At 42.4% G+C, this 21,891-nt stretch overlaps 1 protein-coding gene across 8 annotated transcripts in view; it reads left to right on the top strand.

The window, feature by feature from the left end:
- LOC141083678 (protocadherin alpha-C2-like) overlaps window positions 1-21,891 on the top strand; it is a 564,749-nt gene that overhangs the window by 451,026 nt on the left and 91,832 nt on the right. For all 8 annotated transcript variants that reach the window (XM_073568062.1, XM_073568063.1, XM_073568065.1 and 5 more), the window contains exon 2: window positions 17,895-17,953. In XM_073568062.1, coding sequence (XP_073424163.1) covers window positions 17,895-17,953 — 59 coding nt within the window. The remainder of the gene's footprint in view (window positions 1-17,894; window positions 17,954-21,891) is intronic.

Genomic DNA, 21,891 nt, shown 5'->3' with positions numbered 1-21,891 from the left:
TAAGCATAGTACATTTAGTAGAATAGATATGCAAGAACGAGCATTATTGCCAAAAAAAGATTGGAAATGACATGCCCAAATGCACAGACCCTCATGTGTAAGAATAATCCTTGAGTGTCTCTACGCTTAGCTCGATCTCTCTTTTTGCTTCCTGATAAATGACGGTGCCAGAAAATAGGATTTTACTTGTTTTCACTCTGGCCACAGCTATGTGTGCGACGCCAAATTAAGTTGCATGTGTTCTGCTGACAGTTGCCGGTGTCTGTTTTCCAATCTGTCGTTTGTATTTTTATCTTCGTTCTGATGAGGAGAATTACTTAGCAGATGACAATGTCTCTGGCACCAAATGTCATGTTTTATTACTCAAAACAGTTTGCTGCTAAGCAGGGCCCCGCGGTATTGGGCTAGTTTTGCGCAGAACTAATGTGTTCATCTTGTAATATATTTTTTTATCCACCTTAGTGGTGATTTCTATCATATTGTTTCAATTAGGAGAATTTGACATATCAAAAAGAAATTTGTAGAGTAAAGGAACAATGTTAAAAGCAGACTAGATACGAATATTTGCTATTATGGTAAAGTCATATATGACCTCGAGGCAAATAATACTTATATCATTATGAGGCTGGTTGAGTTGTTTGCATTACTGTCATTACGTTTAAGTGTTATGTCGAACATTTAATGTTTTTTTAACTAAAATGTTAATATATTACTGGGATTATCCAGTTTTTTGCTCTTTTTAAACTAGAAGGATATAGAAGCTAAAAGGAAGCTGGTTACAAAGCTAGACCCTCAGGGTTAGGTTCTACCAACACCGTTTTTGTAATATAATTTTCAATGAGCAGTGTTTCCAAGTCATTGTTTTTCACTTTTTAATATTTGATCTGGATAGTTTCTAAACTATCTGGGTTTATTTAATAATTGTGCTTTCAATTCTAAATGCTCTTTGACTACTTTTTTGGATTAAGGCACAAAAGTCCTGATCTACCAAGACTGGCTCTTTGCATGGCGAGCCTGATGCAGGGCTCTCTAGAGTAAGATGCACCAACTTCATTGGGAGGCGTATGCTGCCAGTGTATTTTCCCTGTCTTTCAGCTGCCATCTGCCATAATCTGGAGTTTATTACTGTCACAATTCTCATTACTTTTTGGCATAAATTATGATAAATTTGCCATCCACATCCACACTTGGCCATACCACCTCCTCATTAAGTCCTCCCCAATTTTTAAAAAGGAGGCAGAGCTGGCCCAGGGCAGGCAAAAACAAAATCCAAAAAGTTGTTATATTTTTGCTCAACTACAAGTCACTTAAATATTTGGCCAAAGAATTCTAATGAAAACTGATGAATCGGAGCGAATATGACCAAGTAGATAAGTAAAACCATGAAAACATAAAGGTCCTACTTCTAGAATATCTTAGGTTAGGAAGGTGTTCGACCACTGTACTGTGTCAGAAAATTAACTTTTTTCCTCCCGGGAGGAGTCAACGGTCAATCATATAATAATAATAATAATAAATTTTATTTTTATAGCGCCGACATATTCCGCAGCACTTTACATTTCAGAGGGGATTTGTACAGACAATAGACATTACAGCATAACAATAATCACATACAGTAGATTATAACAAATAACAAGAGGAGTGAGGGCCCTGCTCGCAAGCTTACAGTCTATGAGGAAAGAGGGAGACACGAAAGGTGGGTGGTAACAGTTGCTCTGATTGTATGGACCAGCCATAATGTTAAGTGTGTAACAGTACAGACACAGAGGGCTAATGGATGCATAAAGCATGTGGGAACATGATGCTGGGAACCTGGTTATGGTAAAACTTTTGGCTCTGCCACACAGGGATAGGTTAGGTTAATGTGTTGAGGCGATAGGCCAGTCTGAATAAATGCGTTTTCAGGACACGCTTAAAATTGTGGGGATTGGGGACTAATCGTATTGACCTGGGAAGTGCATTCCAAAGAATTGGCGCCGCACGTGTAAAGTCTTGGAGACGGGAGTGGGAGGTTCTGACTATTGAGGATACTAACCTCAGGTCATCAGCAGAACGGAGGGCGCGGGTAGGGTGGTATACTGAAACAAGGGAGGAGATGTAGGGTGGTGCTGTGCTGAGCCATGGAGGGCTTTGTGGGTGAGGGTAATAAGTTTATACTGAATTCTGGAGTGGATGGGTAGCCAGTGTAATGACTGGCACAAGGTAGAGGCATCGGTGTAACGATTGGCGAGGAATATGATCCTGGCTGCAGCATTCAAGACAGATTGGAGAGGGGAGAGTTTGGTAAGAGGGAGACCGATTAGAAGAGAGTTACAATAGTCGAGACAAGAATGAATAAGAGAAACAGTAAGAGTTTTTGCAGAGTCAAAAGTAAGAAAAGGTCAAATTCTAGAAATGTTTTTGAGGTGCAGATGACAAGAGCGAGCCAGTGATCGAATGTGGGGGGCAAAGGAAAGCTCGGAATCAAGTATGACCCCAAGACAGCGGGCATGTTGCTGGGGAGTAATAGTGGAACCACACACAGAAATAGCAATGTCGGGTATAGGTACATTAGTAGAGGGAGGAAACACCAGGAGTTCAGTCTTTGACAGGTTCAGTTTCAGATATAGTGAGGACATGATAATAGACACAGCGTTTAGACAATCGCCAGTGTTTTCTAGAAAGGCTGGCGTGATGTCAGGAGAAGAAGCATATAATTGGGTGTCATCAGCATAGAGATGGTACTGGAAACCAAATCTACTGATTGTTTGACCAATAGGGGCAGTGTACAAGGAGAAGAGGAGGGGGCCTAGAACCGATCCTTGAGGAACCCCAACAGTAAGGGGAAGGTGAGAAGAGGAGGAACCGGCAAAAGAAACAGTAAAGGAGCGGTCGGAGAGATAGGAGGAGAACCAGGAGAGAACGGTGTCCTAGAGGCCAATGGAATGGAGCATAGTGAGGAGGAGCTGATGATCCACAGTGTCGAATGCTGCAGAGAGATCCAAGAGAATTAGCATGGAGTAATGACCATTTGATTTAGCTGTTAGCAGATCATTAGAGACTTTAGTGAGGGCAGTTTCAGTGGAGTGTAAAGAGCGGAAACCGGATTGGAGAGGGTCGAGAACAGAGTTTTCTGAGAGATAGCGGATAAGACGGGAGTGGACCAGGCGTTCCAGGAGTTTAGAGATGAAGGGAAGATTAGAGACATGTCTATAGTTAGCGGCACAGTTTTGGTCGAGGGATGGTTTTTTAAGTAGTGGATGTATGATGGCATGCTTAAATGAGGAGGGAAAAATACCAGAAGAGAGAGAGAGGTTAAATATTTTAGTTAGGTGAGGGGTGACAGCAGGGGAAAGGGACTGGAGGAGATGTGACGGAAATGGGTCACTGGTGCAAGTAGTTGGGCGAGAAGATGCAAGGAGCCTGCTTACTTCTTCTTCTGTGACTGGTTCAAAATCAGAGAGTGAGTTAGATGCAGTGGGGGAGGGAGGACAGTGCATGGTATGAGGGGATTTGGAGATAATTTCCTGTCGGATCTGGTCAATTTTTTCTTTGAAGTAATTGGCCAGATCGTCAGCTCGGAGCTCCGTGGTTGGGGCCTGTACTCTTGGATTGAGTAGAGAATGAAAAGTGTCAAAGAGACGTTTCGGGTTATTGGACAGTGAGGTGATGAGGGTGTTGAAATAGGTTTGTTTGGAGAGGTGAAGGGCAGTGTTGTATGTTCTAAACTTAAAATGGATGAAATCTTCGTGTAGATTGGATTTTCTCCACAGACGTTCGGCGCACCTGGAGCACCGCTGCAGGAAACGTGTTTGCACCGTGTGCCAGGGTTGTCGCCGTCTGTGTTGTGGTGTTCTATTTATAGGGGGTGCAAATTCATCCAGGGCACTTTGAAGTGTTTCATTGTGATGCTTCAATGCAGAATCAGGACATGAGAGGGAGGAGATAGGGGCCAATGAAGACTGCAAGTTCTTCAGAAGTTTCTGGGTGTTAATGGCCTGTATGTTTCTATAAGTCTGGACAGTGGGGGTGACTTGAGCAGCCTGGCAGTTCTGTATAGAGAATGAAAGAAGATTGTGGTCAGAGAGCGGGAGAGGGGAGTTTGCAAAATCATCCACTGCACAAAGCCGAGAGAAGACCAAGTCGAGGGAGTTTCCGTCTTCATGCATTGGAGAATTAGTAAGCTGCGAAAGGCCAAATGAGGAGGTTAGAGATAAAAGGTGAGTAGCAGATGGGGAGAGGGGAAGAGCAATGGGGATGTTGAAATCTTCCATGATGAGGGTAGGGATGTCACAGGAGAGAAAATGTGGAAGCCAAGTGGCAAAATGATCCAGGAACTGATGGGAGGGGCCGGGAGGACGATACACCACCGCCACTTGCATGGAGAAGGGGGTGTAGAGTCTGACGGCATGGACCTCAAAAGAAGGGAAGACAAGTGAGGGTACTTGAGGGATAACCTGAAAGGTACATTTTGGTGATAGGAGCAGACCAACGCCTCCACCAGCTCTATTGTCTGATCTTGGGGTATGAGAGAAGTGTAGCCCCCCGTATGAAAGAGCAGCAGCAGCGGTAGTATCTGACTGCTGGATCCAGGTTTCAGTAAGAGCCAGGAGGTTAAGAGAATTAGAAAGGAAGAAGTCATGAATGAAGGAGAGTTTGTTACACACTGAGCGAGAATTCCAAAGTGCACAATTAAGAGAGACAGATGGCATGCAGGGAATATTAATAAGATTAGAGGGGTTTCTGAGTGTAGCAGTGGGGGGGTTTGACTTTCTATAACATGGGGGACCAGGGTTGGGAGCAATGTCTCCTGCGACTAGGAGAAGGAAGATAGAAAGAGTGAGCAGATGGTTAAGTGATTTGTGAGAGCGTCTCTGGTGTTGAATGGTGGGACTGCCTGGATCTGTGCAATTTAACAATGTGAAAAGAGCGTGAGTGCTATACATAGGAGAGGAAAGAAGCGAGGGGCCAATATGGATGGAGTGTGGAGAGTTAATGCCAGGGCGGTGGATGTGTGTGAATGCAGCGGCCAGGATATAAATTACACAAATGCATATGGTATATATTTGTTGTACTCCTAATGTACAGGGAGTAGATGTATATAAATGTCTTACCTGTCTCCTGCCCTGTCTAACTGCCATGTTATAACTGCCAGAAGTACTTTGATACATGTACTTCGATTACATGTGCATAAATGCCACCCCTGCATAAATGCTCCCCCTAGCTATGTCTGAATATATAGGAGGGTAAGGCTAAGTTTTTTTTTTTTTTTTGGCTCTCTCTTCTCGTTAATCAATCACACTAAATTGAGACACCAGGACCCAATAAAATGTTGTGGTCAAATAAACACATGTCCAGCACTACATGGATCATATAGGTGTTCCTGGGTGGCTACAAACACCAATAAGTATACTACAAGTGTCGACTGTAAGCATGCAATGGCACTTTGATTGACAGCCCTGATGCACTGCAGAGCTGGCTGTCACTTAAAGTGCAGGGGTCACCGTACTGATCACAATATACCGATCGGTGTCTGGTAGCTACCAAGGTATGCCTATATGATTGAGCGCTGACTCCTCACGAGAGGAATACATTTCATTTTCTCCCAGGTGCCGGACTTTCAGTACAGAGCCCGGACACATTGCTAATGCTATCAAATTGCAGAATAACCCTATATATCCAGGTTAATAGCACTATCTGACATGACAGGTTCTCTTTAACAATACGCTGATACTATTGTTTTTAATTTTTCGTTTTGGCCAACAGTCAAAAATCTTAGATAGAAAGTATTTTACAGTCACACTTGGAAACGAATAATATTCCATTAATGCTATAAATAATATAATCAGATCTCTGAGCCACTAGGCATTACATCTCATTGTCCTCTCCTTACCAATGCAGTAACTTTGGGAATGGGAAACCTGCTGTCAGCCAGGGAAGCCAGCTGTCAGTCAGCGGTCACACTCCCTATAGAGAAGGCAGAAAGGGTTTATTACCATTTTTTGCCTACTCTATCACTATATACATAGTGCCAAACAAATAGTTATATCATTATGAGGCTTGTTGAATTGTTTGCATTACTATAATTTCCTTTAAATGTTATGTCAATAATTTAATATTTTTCTTACAGAATTATTAAATTATGCAGAATAGGAAGCACTGACAGTACTTCCTTCTCTGGACCCAGTGAGTGATCATGTTATAGCAGGGATCATGGGAGAAAATAGGAGCTGCTGGATCCTAGGAGACCCAATAAGCTCTAGTATATGGGCATGAGGCTGAATTCCCCCCTTTAAGTGTGACTAATATATAAACCCCAGTTAGAGAGTAAATTGTGTAAAAAAAAAAGTATTTCCATGCTGAAATGCCCCCCAAAGATCTTTTATGACATTATGGGCTGCAAAATGTGTGAAATAAATAAAAACTATATAAATAAATAAAATGCATGAAAAAAAAATATAAAAACAGAGGACAACCCAAATTGCTGTTACTAGCCTCACTGCTGTAAAAAAAAAAGGAAAAAAATTATGTCTATCTGACGTACATAAAAAGCAAACACATTTTTAAATTTATTTTGTGTAAATATAATTTAGTGTGCTTTTGTGGTCATACAAAATTTAAAAAAATTTGAAAAACAGATTCAGTTTTCTTTTTTTCCCACCAATATCACCTGATATCTGCAGAAAGATAAACGAAGATAATAATATAAAAATTATATTACTTTTTCAGGTGTAGAGGATGTGATTGGTATCATAGAAATATATGTAACATTCATTCTTTAACTTAAAAATTTAATAATGGAAACCATAGTAATTACATATGTTGGTTATTTTACCGTTCGTCGTAACCTTCTAGAAATGGGTTTTTCCAGACTATGAACACTAAACAGTGGAAGAGTTAAATTGATAATTCTATTAGCAGTCTTTCTGAGAAAATATGTGCGTTGGACTGTACATAATGGCAATAAAAATTTTCATCCGCTTTACAAAACAGCAGACAGTTGTAAGCAATGTTTCAGGATTTTGCCTTTCTTCCAAGTAGACATGTGATAGAAATGCTACAGCGCACAGACATGGCCTTAGGTTTATCTATATTTAGGAACACCAATGGAGTACAATACAGCAGGCTATTTCTGTGAATGTGTTTAATCCAAAAGCAGCTTCCTAAGTCGATTATATATATATATATATATACATATATATATATATATATATATATATATATATATTATTTATTATATATATTATTTCATGGTCTTTGTCTTTGACCTGGAGTTTGTCCTTGAATTATCACCAAATAGAAAAATGTGACAGATTTTATGGCTACGTCTAGATCTTTACAAGTTTGATTAGAATTTTAAGAAGGAACTCTATGACCTTATGTTTGAAGGACATTTACAGGAAGAGTTGTGCCGGGCATATTTGATACATGAAATGTAGAAAATAAGATTATTTATATTTTTATTACATTACGGTAATGAGTTTCAATGGTCTGGTTATTTTCAGACTTGGCTTAGTCATCGCATTTGTTTTTTTCAGAAGCTCAAAGCAGAGTAATGACGCTTAAAACCAAGGTTATACATAAAACTACTGCTCTTCTATACCTTGTATTATTTGATGCCACCCTTCTGGTGCTAGTCAGCCCCCCACATTAACAACCAACTGTGTCAGAAGGGCGTAGTGTGTCTTTTCTTATGTCTCCTGTAAATGATCTTTGGGATCTTTGGGTTAACTCCTTACATACTAGTTTGATGACACAAATGGGCCAAACCTCCATGGCCCCATAACAGATGTTTTACATAAAAAATGAATGGGGAACGGGAGAAGTCAGCTCACTATTTGCAATTCTCTTTTCCAAGAAAGAGTTCCACGGATGGCGCTGCCTGGTCTTGGGCATGCAAGTTCCAAAGAATGAAGAAAAAAAGGTACTCCAGCATAGAAAAATATAAAACTTCGTCTTTAATGGAAAAAAATCATTAAAACAGGCACAATGCGGACAACATATATATCCCAGAGAGCTACCAACTGATGCGTTTTGACTCTCTGGTCTTAGTTATTGTTAGTATAGATTATCAGACTGAAGGCTTAAGAGATGTTTGGTACAACATGTCTTTAATGTAGCAGTACACCTTTGATTGGAAATTGAAGATTAACATAAAATAGTAAACCTAGTCAGAAAGACCCAAAACCGACACAATAAAACAAATAAAAATGTGACAAAAAAGCACAGCAGTGAGTGTCAAACGCAAATATACTTCCCCTATTATGCCGCACCCCAACACAATAACTATGTACTTAGTATTTACTATGGCATCTAAGGCCTGTTTCACACTTCAGTTATTTGACGTCAGTCAAAATCCACCGTTTTTCTAAAAAAAGGATTCGCCATTTTTTTGAGGGATTTTTTTTCCCATAGACTTGCATTAGTGGCGGATTTTGACTGTTGGTCGTCCATTGGATCAAATTTTTGACAGATCCGTTTGAATTTTAGCATCCGCCGAGTGGAGTAGATGGACAATGTAAGGTTTTTTTCCAGCGGCGGACCGCTATTTTAAACTGCGCATGCCTGGAAGATTTTCCCTGTCATGCATTTTAGCCCTAAATGGCTTTCTGGAAATGCCGAAAAAAAGTTCTCTCTCTCTCATTTTCCAGGCCTCTGTACCTTTATATTTCGTGCATTTAGCAGATGCAGCGGATCCGTCCAAAAAACAGATCCGGTGGCATCCATTTGTTGCATAACGGAAACGGATCCGTTTTTTCATTCTTTGGCGGTTTGTAACTGACGTCAAACAACTGAAGTGTGAAACAGGCCTAAGCTCCACGAGAAACATGGAGAGGTCTATCTATTATATGTTTATGCTGCCAAGGACCAAACAGCATCCTACACACCTCTCAGGAATCTATATGAGGAACAGATTCTTGTGGACCCTGCTACTATGAGATTGTGGGCTTGAAGACCACCTCTTTTACTAATATATGAGGGATCCATAAGGAATGACCACGGATGCCGCCTTGCGTTTCTGGTGAGATCATTCCTTTTTGACATGCTTTATTACATGTGCCTCCATGTTACAGTGGGGAAAAAATATATTTACTGTAGTCAGCCACCAATTGTGCAAGTTCTCCCATTTAAAAAGATGAGAGAGGCCTGTAAATGACATCATAGGTAGACGTCAACTATGAGAGTCAAAATGAGAAAACAAATCCAGAAAATCACCTTGTCTGATTTGGCAAGATTGAAAACAAGTATTTGGTCTTTAACAAAAGTTCATCTCAATATTTTGTTATTTATCCTTTATTGGCAATGACAGAGGTCAAATGTTTTCTGTATGTCTTCACAAGGTTGGCACACACTGTTGGTGGTATGTTGGCCTATTCCTCCATGCAGATTTCTTCTAGAGGAGTAATGTTTTGGGCCTGTCACCGGACAACACAGACTTTCAAATCCCTCCAAAGGTATTTTTATGAGGTTGAGATCTGGAGACTGGCTAGGCCACTCCAGGACCTTCATATGCTTCTTACGAAGCCACTCCTTCGTTGTCCTGGCAGGGTGCTTGGGATCATTATCTTGCTGAAAGACCCATCCACGTTTCATCTTCAATGCCCTTGCTGATGGAAGGTTTGTACTCAAAATCTCATGATACAATACATGGCCCCATTCATTCTTTCATGTACACGGATCAGTCATCCTGGTCCCTTTGCAAAGAAACAGTCCATAAGCATAATGTTGCCACCCCCAAGCTTCACAGTAGGTATTGTGTTCTTTGGATGCATTCTGTCTCATCCAAACAGTTTTGTTTCTACCAAACAGTTTTACTTTGGATTCATCAGACCATATGACTTTCTCCCAGTACTCTTCTGGATAATCCAAATGATCTCTAACAAACTTCAGACGAGCCCGGACACATACTGGCTAAGTTTAAATTCTTTATATATTGGACTTTTAGTCGGGTATTTCTTTCCTTGGTGTCTATACATACTGGCTTAAGCAGGGGGACATGTCTGGCACTCTATGATCTGAGTCCCTGGAGGCGTAGTGAGTTACTGATGGTAACCTTTGTTATGGTGGTCTCAGCTCTATGCAGGTCATTCACTAGGTCACCCGTGTGGTTATGGGATTTTTGCTCACCGTTCTTGTGATCATTTTGACCCCATGGGGTGAGATCTTGCGTGGAGCCCCAGATTGAGGAAGATTATCAGTGGTCTCGTATGTCTTCCATTTTCTTATTACTCACACAGTTGATTTCATCATACCAAGCTGCTTGCCTATTGCAGATTCAGTTTTCCCAGCCTGGGGCTCCAATTTTGTTTCTGGTGTCCTTCAACAGCACTTTGGTCTTCACCATAGTGGAGTTTGGAGTGTGACTGTTTGAGGTTGTGGACAGATGTCTTCTATATGGATAACAAGTTCAAACAGGTGCCATTACTACAGGCAATAAGTGGAGGACAGAGGAGCCTCTTCAAGAAGAAATTACTGGTCTGAGAGATCCACAAATCATGCATGTTTTTAGGTGACTAAATACTGATTTTCCACCATAATTTGCAAAATAAATGTTGCCAAATCACTTCAGTAGGAGCTGAGCTACTGTACCCAGGAACAGTCACTACACTGTGAGCAGAACTGTGCTGTTGGGTCCATTCACTGAAAACAACTGATTGATGGAGGTGCTGGGTGTCAGATCCCGACTAATCTATCAAAAGCAGATAGTTTTTGCTCTTGTTTTGCTCTTGTCGCTCCTATGACTATTTCCTTTTTGTATTTTTTTTTGTATTTTTTTAGATTTACCATATGGTTTCAGATACATGGGCCTTTGTATTTGTATGTTCTTTACCAAGGGGGTGTGGCTCATAGGATTCTCACAGAAAGAAATGGTGGACACATCTGTATATCTGTAGTTTTTGTCTGGTACTCACATGCATTTTAGAGACCATAAAATGATAGCACATTTTTGGATGGTAATATTCAATCAAGGGTAGATGCATATGAACGCTTCCTCTCCATCTAATAAAAATGGTCTGTTTATTCTGATCATACAATGATCAGAGTTGCATCAACTTTTCTGGGAGGTGGAGAAAGAAAAAAAAAGTTTTCCTATCTTCTCCATTCTGTCTGTCCGTGAAAATTGAAATTCACTTGCATGTCATCCCAGTGCAGTCTGATGTTTTTCAACCCATAGACTTAAATTTGCTGATTTTGATTTTGAGTTGCCTGGTCAACCATGTATAAGGCTGTATATTAGAACTACACAATTAGTAGGCTAGTCGATGGCTGACAATTACCTTAGATAGGTACAGTCATGTGCAAAATACGCCCCAGTAAATTTATTATCATATAACATATATAGAGAACTAAACATGATGTGTTTTCATTGTCCTCTTCAGTGGCCTAAACTTAAAACATACCGTGCAGAATACTGCCAGACTTATAAAGTAGGGTGAAAGGGGTAAGATAAGCTTGAGAGGACATAGAAGAATCGAGGATTATTTGACTCAGCCAAAGATCATTTATCATAGCCTTAAAAATGGTGTCCTCTCTCCCGAAAAAGCCTCTGTAAAATAAACTGACGTTCTCTGTTGAAGATCCTTCCCTGTAAGCAGCAGACGTTGTCGAAAATTCTTCCTTGAGCAGAGATGAAGGTTTATTGAGAAACTCAACAGAGTAGGTTCAAAGGAATGAGAATAGCAGCAATACAGCAGATGTTCATAGAGATGGGAGCATACGTGGCTGTGTGTGCCGCGAGCACCATGTGCCGGTGGTGGGCTGTACCCAAACACACAAAGAGAACAAAGAGGATCCATTACAGAAAACAGAGACTACATTATTTCACAAAGACTTGACATGACAATATTTACGATCTCTGCGGCAAACTCTTCTCTTCCAATGAGTGTTGTAATGGCATCTGTGTTGACACCAAGGACCTCCAAAAATTGCATCTACTTTAGACACATAAATTCCGCTACTTTGACATCATTATTGATCATCATTGTCATTATTATTCCCCTTTACTTATCGCCACTGACCACTGAACCCATTACTATACCTCTACTCTATCGCTACTTGTGTTGACTGGCACCAACACTGACTCATATTGAAAGTTACTGCTTAATTCTTATTATAGTGCTTTTGAAAAAACCACTATATTGTAATCCGAATGCTGCTAACTTTTTCTTCTTATTATTCAGTTGATTTCCGCAATTAATACGGCCCGAACCGCTACACGCACAGACTCCGTTGAGGTGTCGTTTCAAAGCCAGCGTCCATGAGTGGCGTGCTAAGTATTTTTCGTGTCAATCGGATTTGTCGTTTTTGCACAATTTGCGTTTGAAAATTTTTTTTCCCGTCATTGGAATGCACTGTCTCAATGCATTTCAATGGGAAAATTTTGCCACAGAGAAAACATGCCCTGAGGCGATTCAAATGGCAGTTAAGCTCATTGATATGCGCAGGCGGACCCAGTTACTATGCCAACGCCTACGAACTTCACGTGACCCCCCAGGACACAGTTTCTGCCAGATAATTTCAGCTCTTAAAGCGAAACCCACAGCACGAATGCAAATCTAGCTTCATCACATGACGCACGCCCCTGAGAGAGAATGTGCACCAAAGTGGATTTAGAAGCCCAGTGAGCCAAACTGGCTCTTAAAGGGCCGATGCGCCAAAGTGATTCTAAAAGGGCCGGCGCACCGAAATGAGTCTTAAAGGGCCGGCGCGCCATATCGAAAGTTGAGTGACCCCTGGCTCCAAATCGGAGGCTGATTGACCCCGGCCTCCAAATTGGAGGCTGATCGACCCTGGCCTACAAATCGGAGGCTGAGTCACCCAGGCCTCCAAATCGGAGGCTGATCGACCCTGGCCTACAAATCGGAGGCTGAGCCACCCTGGCCTCCAAATCGGACCCAGAGTGACCCCGCTCACCAAATCGGCCCCAGAGTGGCCCCACCCACCAAATCGGCCCCTGAGAAGCCCCACCCACCAAATCGGACCCAGAGTGGCCCCGCCCACCACATTGGACCCTGAGGGGCCCCGCCCACCAAATCGGACCCAGAGGGGCCCTGCCCACCAAATCGGACCCTGAGGGGCCCGCCCACCAAATCGGACCCTCAGGGGCCCCGGCCACATAATCAGAACCTGAGGGGCCCCAGCCACCAAATCAGACCCTGAGGGGCCCCGCCCACCAAATCGGACCCTGAGAGGCCCCACCCACCAAATCGGACCCTGAGGGGCCCTGCCCACCAAATCGGACCCAGAGGGGCCCCGCCCACCTAATCAGACCATGTGGGGCCCCGCCCACCAAATCGGACCCTGAGGGTCCCCACCCACCAAATCGGACCCTGAGGGGCCCTGCCCACCAAATTGGACCCTGAGGGGCCCCGCCCACCAAATCAGAACCTGAGGGACCTCGCCCACCAAATCGGACCCTGAGGGGCCTCATAGGCCAAAGTGACCCCTGAGAGGTGAAAATGGTGCCCGGGCTGAAAGTCTTTCAGGGGCAGCAGGCAAGTCTCAAAGGGGCAGCCCGGGCACCATTTCAAAGCACTATCTGTACTTCCTCCAGGAAATACACATCTAGTTCTTTTTCTGCTTCTTATTATTATTATTCAGTTGATTTCCCGCAATTAATGCGGCCTGAAACACTACACGCACAGACTCCATTGAGGTGTCGTTTCGAAGCCAGCATCCTCGAGTGGTGTGCTAAGTAATTTTCGTGTCGATCGGATTTGTAGTTTTTGCACAATTTGAGTTTGAAAAAACGTTTTCCTCAATGCATTTCAATGGGAAAATGCTGCCACAGAGAAAACATGCCCTGAGGCGATTCAAATGGCAGTTAAGCTCATTGATATGTGCAGGCACACCCAGCTACTATGCCAACGCCTACGAACTATACATGACCCCCCAGGACAGAGTTTCTGGCAGATAGTATCAGCTCTTAAAGAGAAACCCACAGCACAAATGCAAATCTAGCTTCATCACATGACGCATGCCAATGAGAGAGAATGTGCGCCAAAGTGGATTTAGAAGCCCAGTGAGCCAAACTGGCTCTTAAAGGGCCGGCGCACCGAAATGAGTCTTAAAGGGCCGGCGCACCAAATCAAAAGCTGAGTGACCCCAGGCTCCAAATCGGAAGCTGAGCCACCCCAGCCTCCAAATCGGAAGCTGAGCCACCCCAGCCTCCAAATCGGAGGCTGAGCCACCCTGGCCTCCAAATCAGACCCAGAGTGGCCCCACTCACCAAATCGGACCCAGAGTGGCCCCGCCCACCAAATCGGACCCATAGTGGCCCCGCCCACCAAATCGGACCCAGAGTGGCCCCGCCCACCAAATCAGACCCAGAGTGGCCCCGCCCACCAAATCGGACCCTGAGGGGCCCCACCCACCAAATCAGACTCAGAGTGGCCCCGCCCACCAATTCGGACCCTGAGGAGCCCCACCCACCAAATCAGACCCTGAGGGGCCCCGCCCACGAAATCGGACCCTGAGGGGCCCCGCCCACCAAATCGGACACTGAGGGGCTCCATCCACCAAATCAGACCCAGAGTGGCCCCGCCCACCAAATCAGACCCAGAGTGGCCCCACCCACCAAATCGGATCCAGAGTGGCCCCGCCCACCAAATCGGACCCTGAGGGGCCCCACAGGCCAAAGTGACCCCTGAGAGGCACCCACAGTTAAAATGGATCCTGAGTTGAAAGTCTTTCAGGGGCAGCAGGCAAGTCTCTCTTAAAGGGGCAGCCCGGGCACCATTTCAAAGCACTATCTGTACTTCCTTCAGGAGATGCACATCTAGTCAAACTTAAGAATACCTTAAAGGGGTTTTCCATATTTGGCAAACTTGTGTCATGAGATGCAATTTGTTATAAAATACTATTTAATAGATCCTTTGGTTAAATGAATGCATAGACAAGAGGGCCTCAACCCAAAGATGAAAAAGACCCCAATCCTGGTGCAAACGTAACAACCACATCCTATTACACATGAAAAGAAATGTCATCCAGAGATTGAATCCAGTTGAGGTACAATAAAATATAGAAAAATTCCATGGATGACTGAGGGCCCATTTTGATGGTCCAATAATCAAAAAATGAGTGTTCCCGATAATTGGCCAGTCTAAACAGATGGGTGATCACACAAAAAGAGCTCATTTAATGGGTGCAATAATTTTTAAGCTGACTTAAAAATCATTGTTATCTGCAGCACATCGTCCTATTATGTGCTGCTGATAATATGTTCTTTTATATGCACAGAAAAATCATTTTGACAATCGTTCTGTGTGCATAAAAGTGTGACTGGCCTGTCTAAGCAAGGCATTATATGAGTGACATTCCGCTTATAAGTAGCTGATTGACTGTGATCGTGCTGTGTAAAGGTCATTATAGTGGCAAAATGACAACTTCCCTTCATGCATTACACATCACTCATGGAAAAATCTGCTGCGAATGATGATTTTTAAACCAGCTTAAAAGTCATAGCCAACGATGAGCAAGCATTTTGCTTGTTCATTGGGTGTTTACCAGCCTATTAACACAGTCCAATAGTCTTGATCTAGCATTCCTGCAAAATGTTACATCTGTCAGAGGCCACAGGCTCAAAAATGCTACATCAGACAGCTTTGGCCCAAGCCACTTCATCCGGCAGATTCCAGAGAAACCCCGGCCTTCACCCTTAAACCGCTGTACAGGGATCTGGTCTTAAAATGGGATCCATTAAGGGTCTGCTGGATTGCTTACACGGAAGAGTTGATATCCTGAGGAGCGAACCAGAGGTAAGAAAATCAGGAGATCATTGTAGGCAGAAAATCATAAAGAAGGAGAAGTGTCATAACGCAAGACGAGGTAAAAAATCAGGAATCTCCACAGGGAGAATAGCAAGACACAAGTTACACAGAAACAAGTCAGATTATGGGTGCAGTCAGACTGTCATATTACTCTCACGAGGATCACATCACAATCCTCAGATTGGTTGTCTGTACTCCTGACTAATTAGCAAGGAGAGACAATATAACATAAAACATAACTTTTATTCTATAATTTAAAAGTTCTGGATAAATCACGACAAACAAACACAAGTGATAAAGTGCAAGTGCTGAATAAGATTACCAGTGCTCAATAGTACATGGTTCACTCTCACCACTTCTGTAGAAGTTCTCAGCAGGTCACATGTACGCAGGAGCCCACAGGATAACTGTGTTACCCAGATAAAAATATGAAGGGGAATGGGGAAATTTCTAATATCTCCTATCGTGACCCTGTGTTGCTCCTGCCCTTACATGGGCGCTTTCACATCATCTGGTGGGTACATCTTAGTAGTCTTACTTGGGGACTGTCCTTGTAAGGGGAGGAGCAACACAGGGGCATGACAGGGGATATTAGAAACTTCCCTATTCCCCTTCATATTTCTTCTGGTTAACAGTTATCCTCTGGGCTCCTGCATACTTGCGACCTGCAGAGAACTACTACAGAAGTGGTGAGAATGAAACATTTACTATTGAGCACTGATAATCTTATTCAGCACTTGCACTTTATCACTTGGGTTTGTTTGTTGTGATTTATCCAGAACTTTCAAATTATAGAATAAAAGTTATGCTTTATTTTATAGTCTCTCCTTGCTAATTAGTCAGATATCATTTTCAGAGTAATTTTGGGGTTGGTCAGATAGACTGCACCTATTTGCTGATATTCATGTCGGTACTCCTGACATGAGTGTGACCACATATATTTCTGTACTGGCTGAATGCCAGTCCAAGGATTGCGATGCGATCCTCGCGAGAGTAATATGACAGTCTGACTGCACCCATAATTTGACTTGTTTCTGTGTAACTTGTGCCTTGCTATTCTCCCAGTGGAGATTCCTGACTTTTGAATTGGGCTTGTTTTTGGACACTGATTCTCTTACCTCTTGTTCGCTCCTCGTGATAGCAGCTGGACAGCAGGATTTCAGGATCTTAAATAGCTTGCAGCCCCACCCAAACCACTTAGCAGTTACCAAGTCCCAGAGGACGAAAAAATCTAGAACTGTCACCCTGTGTCGCTGGCAACAAGAGCGCGGCGCCACCTGGCAACAGAAGAAGAAGCTTGAAGGGCAGGTACCGATACACATGTCACACAAATGCTCATTTCCTGATTACGAGCCCAAAATAAGGTAAAGGGCAATTATTTTATATAACCTACTTTGGTAAAGAACTAATTTATGCCTAATGTGTTTTTTTTGTACATGCACAGTATTGTGTAAAGGTTTCCACAGTTTTTTTTTAACAGTCCAAACAATAATTTTGTGAAAAGCAATGAAGACTTTCAAGAACCAAAAACCTGTTCAATTAGCAGAACGCTAATGCACTCCTACACTGTAGTGAAATCAATTATTTAAGAACACATAATAGGTTATTTGTTGGAAATGTTTTATTACACATATTGGCAACAGTGGTGCAGAAGAACTCCAGGTTTGTCAAAAAAGAAATAATCAAAATACCTTATCATTGTAGCGTTTTGCCACCAAGATGCTTACATTTTTGCAGATGGCTCCTAAAGCATATGGGGCCCAGTCTCCTCTAATCACTTAATATATTTAATTCTTTAATTTTTGAACAATTTAAATGAAAAACATCCAATCATGATTTTTTATTCTGATTAGGGCCCACATTCATGCACATGTATTTTAATCGATTCACTGGATGTTTACAATTGTTGGATTTATAATCCAACATTTTTGTTGTAATTTCACAAATATATTTTCAAGAATTTTTTTTAAATTCAGTCTGCAGAATGGTAAATTAAGTATTGTCATTACATGTAAAAGATACTTATATCTTTTTTTAAAATTGGCAAAAACAGTGCAAATGTTTGATCCTTTATGTTGACATTGATTGCATACATTACAGAATTTCTAACTGGAACTAAACATTTGTTCTTATTTGCTTCTTCAGCCAAAACATCCTAACCCAGACTGGCGTTACTCTGCATCACTAAAAGCTGCAATGCAGGGGTGAGTACATATTTCATTTTATATTTCAATACATATGACACAAAACAAAGACAACATTACCAAACAACAAAAATATGGTGCTCTGACATCGTCCTTCATGAATATTTAGATTTCAGTTAAAAAAGTGAAATCTTCTAAAGTATAGTGTGTTTTCGTTCTTATTGTAATTTTATTTATCTATAAACTTCTTGCCTATTAATGGTTGTTTATTTCACTTAATAAAAAGAAATCAGCAATGAATAATTTAATTTGGGATGTCCAACATCGTGGCAAGAGAGGACCCTATATGGGGGCAGAAAGAGCCCCAACAAGTTCATTTTAAAGACATATAACTACCGTATTTTTTGGATTATAAGACACACTTTTTTCCCCAAAATTTGGGGGGGAAATGGGGGTGCATCTTATAATGCAGATATACCTTACTGACCACAGTGGAGCAGGGTCCCAGGGTCGCTTCTGGAGGAGGCAAGAGGGGCGTGGTGCTGCAGGCCGCAGGCTGGGATAAGGGGGTGTTACAATGTGCGCCGCTGAGGGTGAAAATGGCTGCGGTGCTCTGTGGTGCGGGGGGCTCTGCCGGCATTTTTGGTGAAAGCCTGGAGCCCCCCCACACATCCATTACTGCGATACGATGGCCTCCAGGAAAATGGCCACCAGGCGCGGCGCATGCTCAGATTGAGTTTTCAGCAATGAGATCTCGTCCTGAGAGAGATCTTGGGAGACGAGATCTTGGCACCCGAGATTTCATTGCTGAGATCTCAGTCTGAGCATGCGCCCCGGTGGCCAATTTCCTGGAGGCTACCGCATCGCATTAATGGATGTACGGGGGGGCTTCGGGCTTTCAGAAAATGCTGGCGGAGCCCACAGCACCACAGAGCACCGCAGCCATTTTCACCCGCAGTGGTGCACATCGGAACACCCCCTTGTCCCAGCCTGCGGCCTACAGCAACGCATCACCCTTGCCCTCTCCAGGAGTGACCTTGGAACCCGCTTCACCGCAGCCACGACCTCCGGTAAGCAATAAGATGCATGGATTATAAGAGGCACCACCATTTTAATTACAAAAAGTTTTTTCCTATTTTTCTCCTCAAAATTTGGGGTGCGTCTTATAATCCAGTGCATTTTTAAATCCATAAAATACGGTATTTAATTTTTATTTATTTAATGGTAACCTGTCGTGTCAAAAAATGCTATAAACCTACAGTTATGGGGTTACTCTACAAGTCAGTAGTGTTCACAAGGTGCACTGACAGTCCAGCTACCGGGAAGAAGTGAACTTTATTCCTTTGGTAGCCTCCATCTTTAAGTCACAGAAACAAAGTTAGCAGTGGCTGTAACCACACCCCATCACTGACTGACAGTCAGCTCTATGCTAATGTATTGCTGACCTGGCTGACAGTCAATACCAGGGTGTAGTTACAGCCACTGCAGTAATTGAAGCCACGCCGGCCTCGTGTTTACAGCAAATAGCTCCACTAATTTCCAAAGCGCTTTACATACACTATCATCACTGTCCCCATTTGAGCTCACAATTTAAATTCCCTATCGGAATGTGTTGGTAATGTGGGAGGAGACCAAAATATTCAGAAGAAACTCACACACATGGGGAGAACATACAAACCCCTAAGGGTGAGTGCACACAGTGTGGATTCACCTGAGGATTTTTCCGCGCAGATTTGCAGGTAAAACCGCAGGTAAAGTGACCTGCGGTTTTCCTGCGGATTTGCCAGCAGTTTTCCCCTACGGTTTGACACCTGGACAATGGAACAGGTGTCAAACCGCTGCGGAATCCGCAGAAAGAATTGACATACTGGATTTTAAAACCGCGGAAAAATCCGCACCTTGGGCACTGCGGTTTTGAAATCCCATTGGCTAACATGGTACTGTACATTGCTTGTGGATCTGCTGTGGATCCACAGGGCCAAATCCTCTGTGGATCCGCAGCAGAATCTGCAGCGTGTGCACACACCCTTAAAGTGTCACTCCATTCACCCTAAAAGCATTTTTGTTCAAGAGTAGAATAAATGTGTAATATGCAATTTGTTATTGACTTATTTCTGTGTGTGGGCACTTTTTTATGGATTCATGCAATCAGGATTCATAAAAAGGCAATTTTCATTGGTGTGCATGGACCTTTATATTAAAAGAAGGGAACCCACGTGATATATGTGCTTCAATGTGTACTGAAAATGCCATGGCTACGGGACATTGCCATGTTTTAGTTACCATTTCATGATTTCATGGTTTGTGAGTTAAGATTAAAGAAAAAGAGAATCAAATTTACTGTATTATATGTTTATATAAATAGTTATGGTGCTTTAATAATAATAATAATAATAATAATAATAATAATAATAATAATTTTATTTCTATAGTGCCAACATATTCCACAGCACTTTACATTTTAGAGTGGACTTACACAGACAATAGACATTACAGCATAAAAATAATCACATAGATCAAAGCAGATATTAAGAGGAATGAGGGCCCTGCTCACAAGCTTACAATCTATGAGGAAAAAGGGGAGATATGAAAGGTGGTTGGTAACAATTGCTCTCATTGTTCGGACCAGTCATAGTGTAAGAATCAGGTGTTCATGTAATGCTGCATGAACCGGTTATCAGCCTAAGTATGTAACAGTACAGACACAGAGGGCTATTAAATGCATAAAACATGTGAGAAAATGATTCTAGGAACATGGTTATGGTAAAAATTCTGAATGGGCAATGCAGGGATAGTTAGGTTAATGCATTGAGGCGGTAGGCCAGTGTGAAGAAATGCGTTTTTAGGGCACGCTTTAAACTGTGGGTATTCAGGATTAATCGAATTAACTTGGGCAGCTTGGGTAGTGCATTCCAAAAAATTGTTGCAGCACATGAAAAGTTTTGTAGACGGAAGTGGGAGGTTCTGATTATTGAGGATGTTAACCTCAGGTCATTCGCAGGATGTAGGGCACGGGTAGGGTGGTAGACTGAGATGAGGGAGGAGATGTAGGGTGGTGCTGAGCCATGGAGTGCTCTGTGGGTGAGGGTAATAAGTTTATACTGGATTCTGGAGTGGATGGGTAACCAGTGTAATGACTGGCACAAGGTAGATAAATGGATTGGCGTGCACACTGTAAATTTCTGAGGTGCTGGTGTAATGGACCCAAGGCCCCAAATCTATAGGATTAATGTTCACCGCACACTCAAGTGAAATAACTTGCATAAAGAGTAAATTTATTGTGATACACAAATCAAGCCAGGGAGCAAATTTACAAATGCGATTACAGGTGTGATGTTTTGACCCTGCCAGGGTCTTAATCATATATCGCTGTAAGAAAAATAAATAAAGGTGTATAAATATCAACACAATACATCGAGAATTGATAAGGTACACAGAAGGAGGATCATCCCGGGTACATAATTAAGCAAAATTACAGAATAAAGGATATGTATAGTATATACAATATATATAATGAGCTCAGTTCTGCATAGTAGATAAATGTATATAATTCATAGCATAACAAGGCATCAGGTCTTCTATATGGAGCAAGTCAGAGATATGAACAAAGAGGTATTTGTTACCTTAAATTTCAGTGCATACACGAGATAAAGCACAATGGTGCAGTGAGGGTATCAAGCGATCCCACAGGCTGTAATGAATCATAACATAATGAGGATATGAATTGCAAAGAAACAATAATGAAAAGTAAGCAATGTAAGAGGTGGATACCTAATGGAATGAGGAAGGTGCCAGAGTAAAGCTATTCCAGCACTAAGCTGGTTCTTGGGCGCTTTATGTAGTGCAGGACCTATAAGTGTCATGGATAAGGTCACCAGTATTGTCTATATGGTAGGTTATAACTGGGCAGTGTGTAGCAGGGGTATTACCTTGTCCCACTCTGTGGCTGAGCGGCGCTCCCGCGCCTGGCTGTGGCAGTGTGTATGTGTATGGAACAG

Source organism: Dendrobates tinctorius, unplaced genomic scaffold (genome assembly GCF_039654945.1).
Source record: "Dendrobates tinctorius isolate UK_male_01 unplaced genomic scaffold, ASM3965494v1 ptg000020l, whole genome shotgun sequence".
Lineage (NCBI taxonomy): Eukaryota > Metazoa > Chordata > Amphibia > Anura > Dendrobatidae > Dendrobates > Dendrobates tinctorius.
This window is presented reverse-complemented; position numbering and strand designations above follow the sequence as displayed.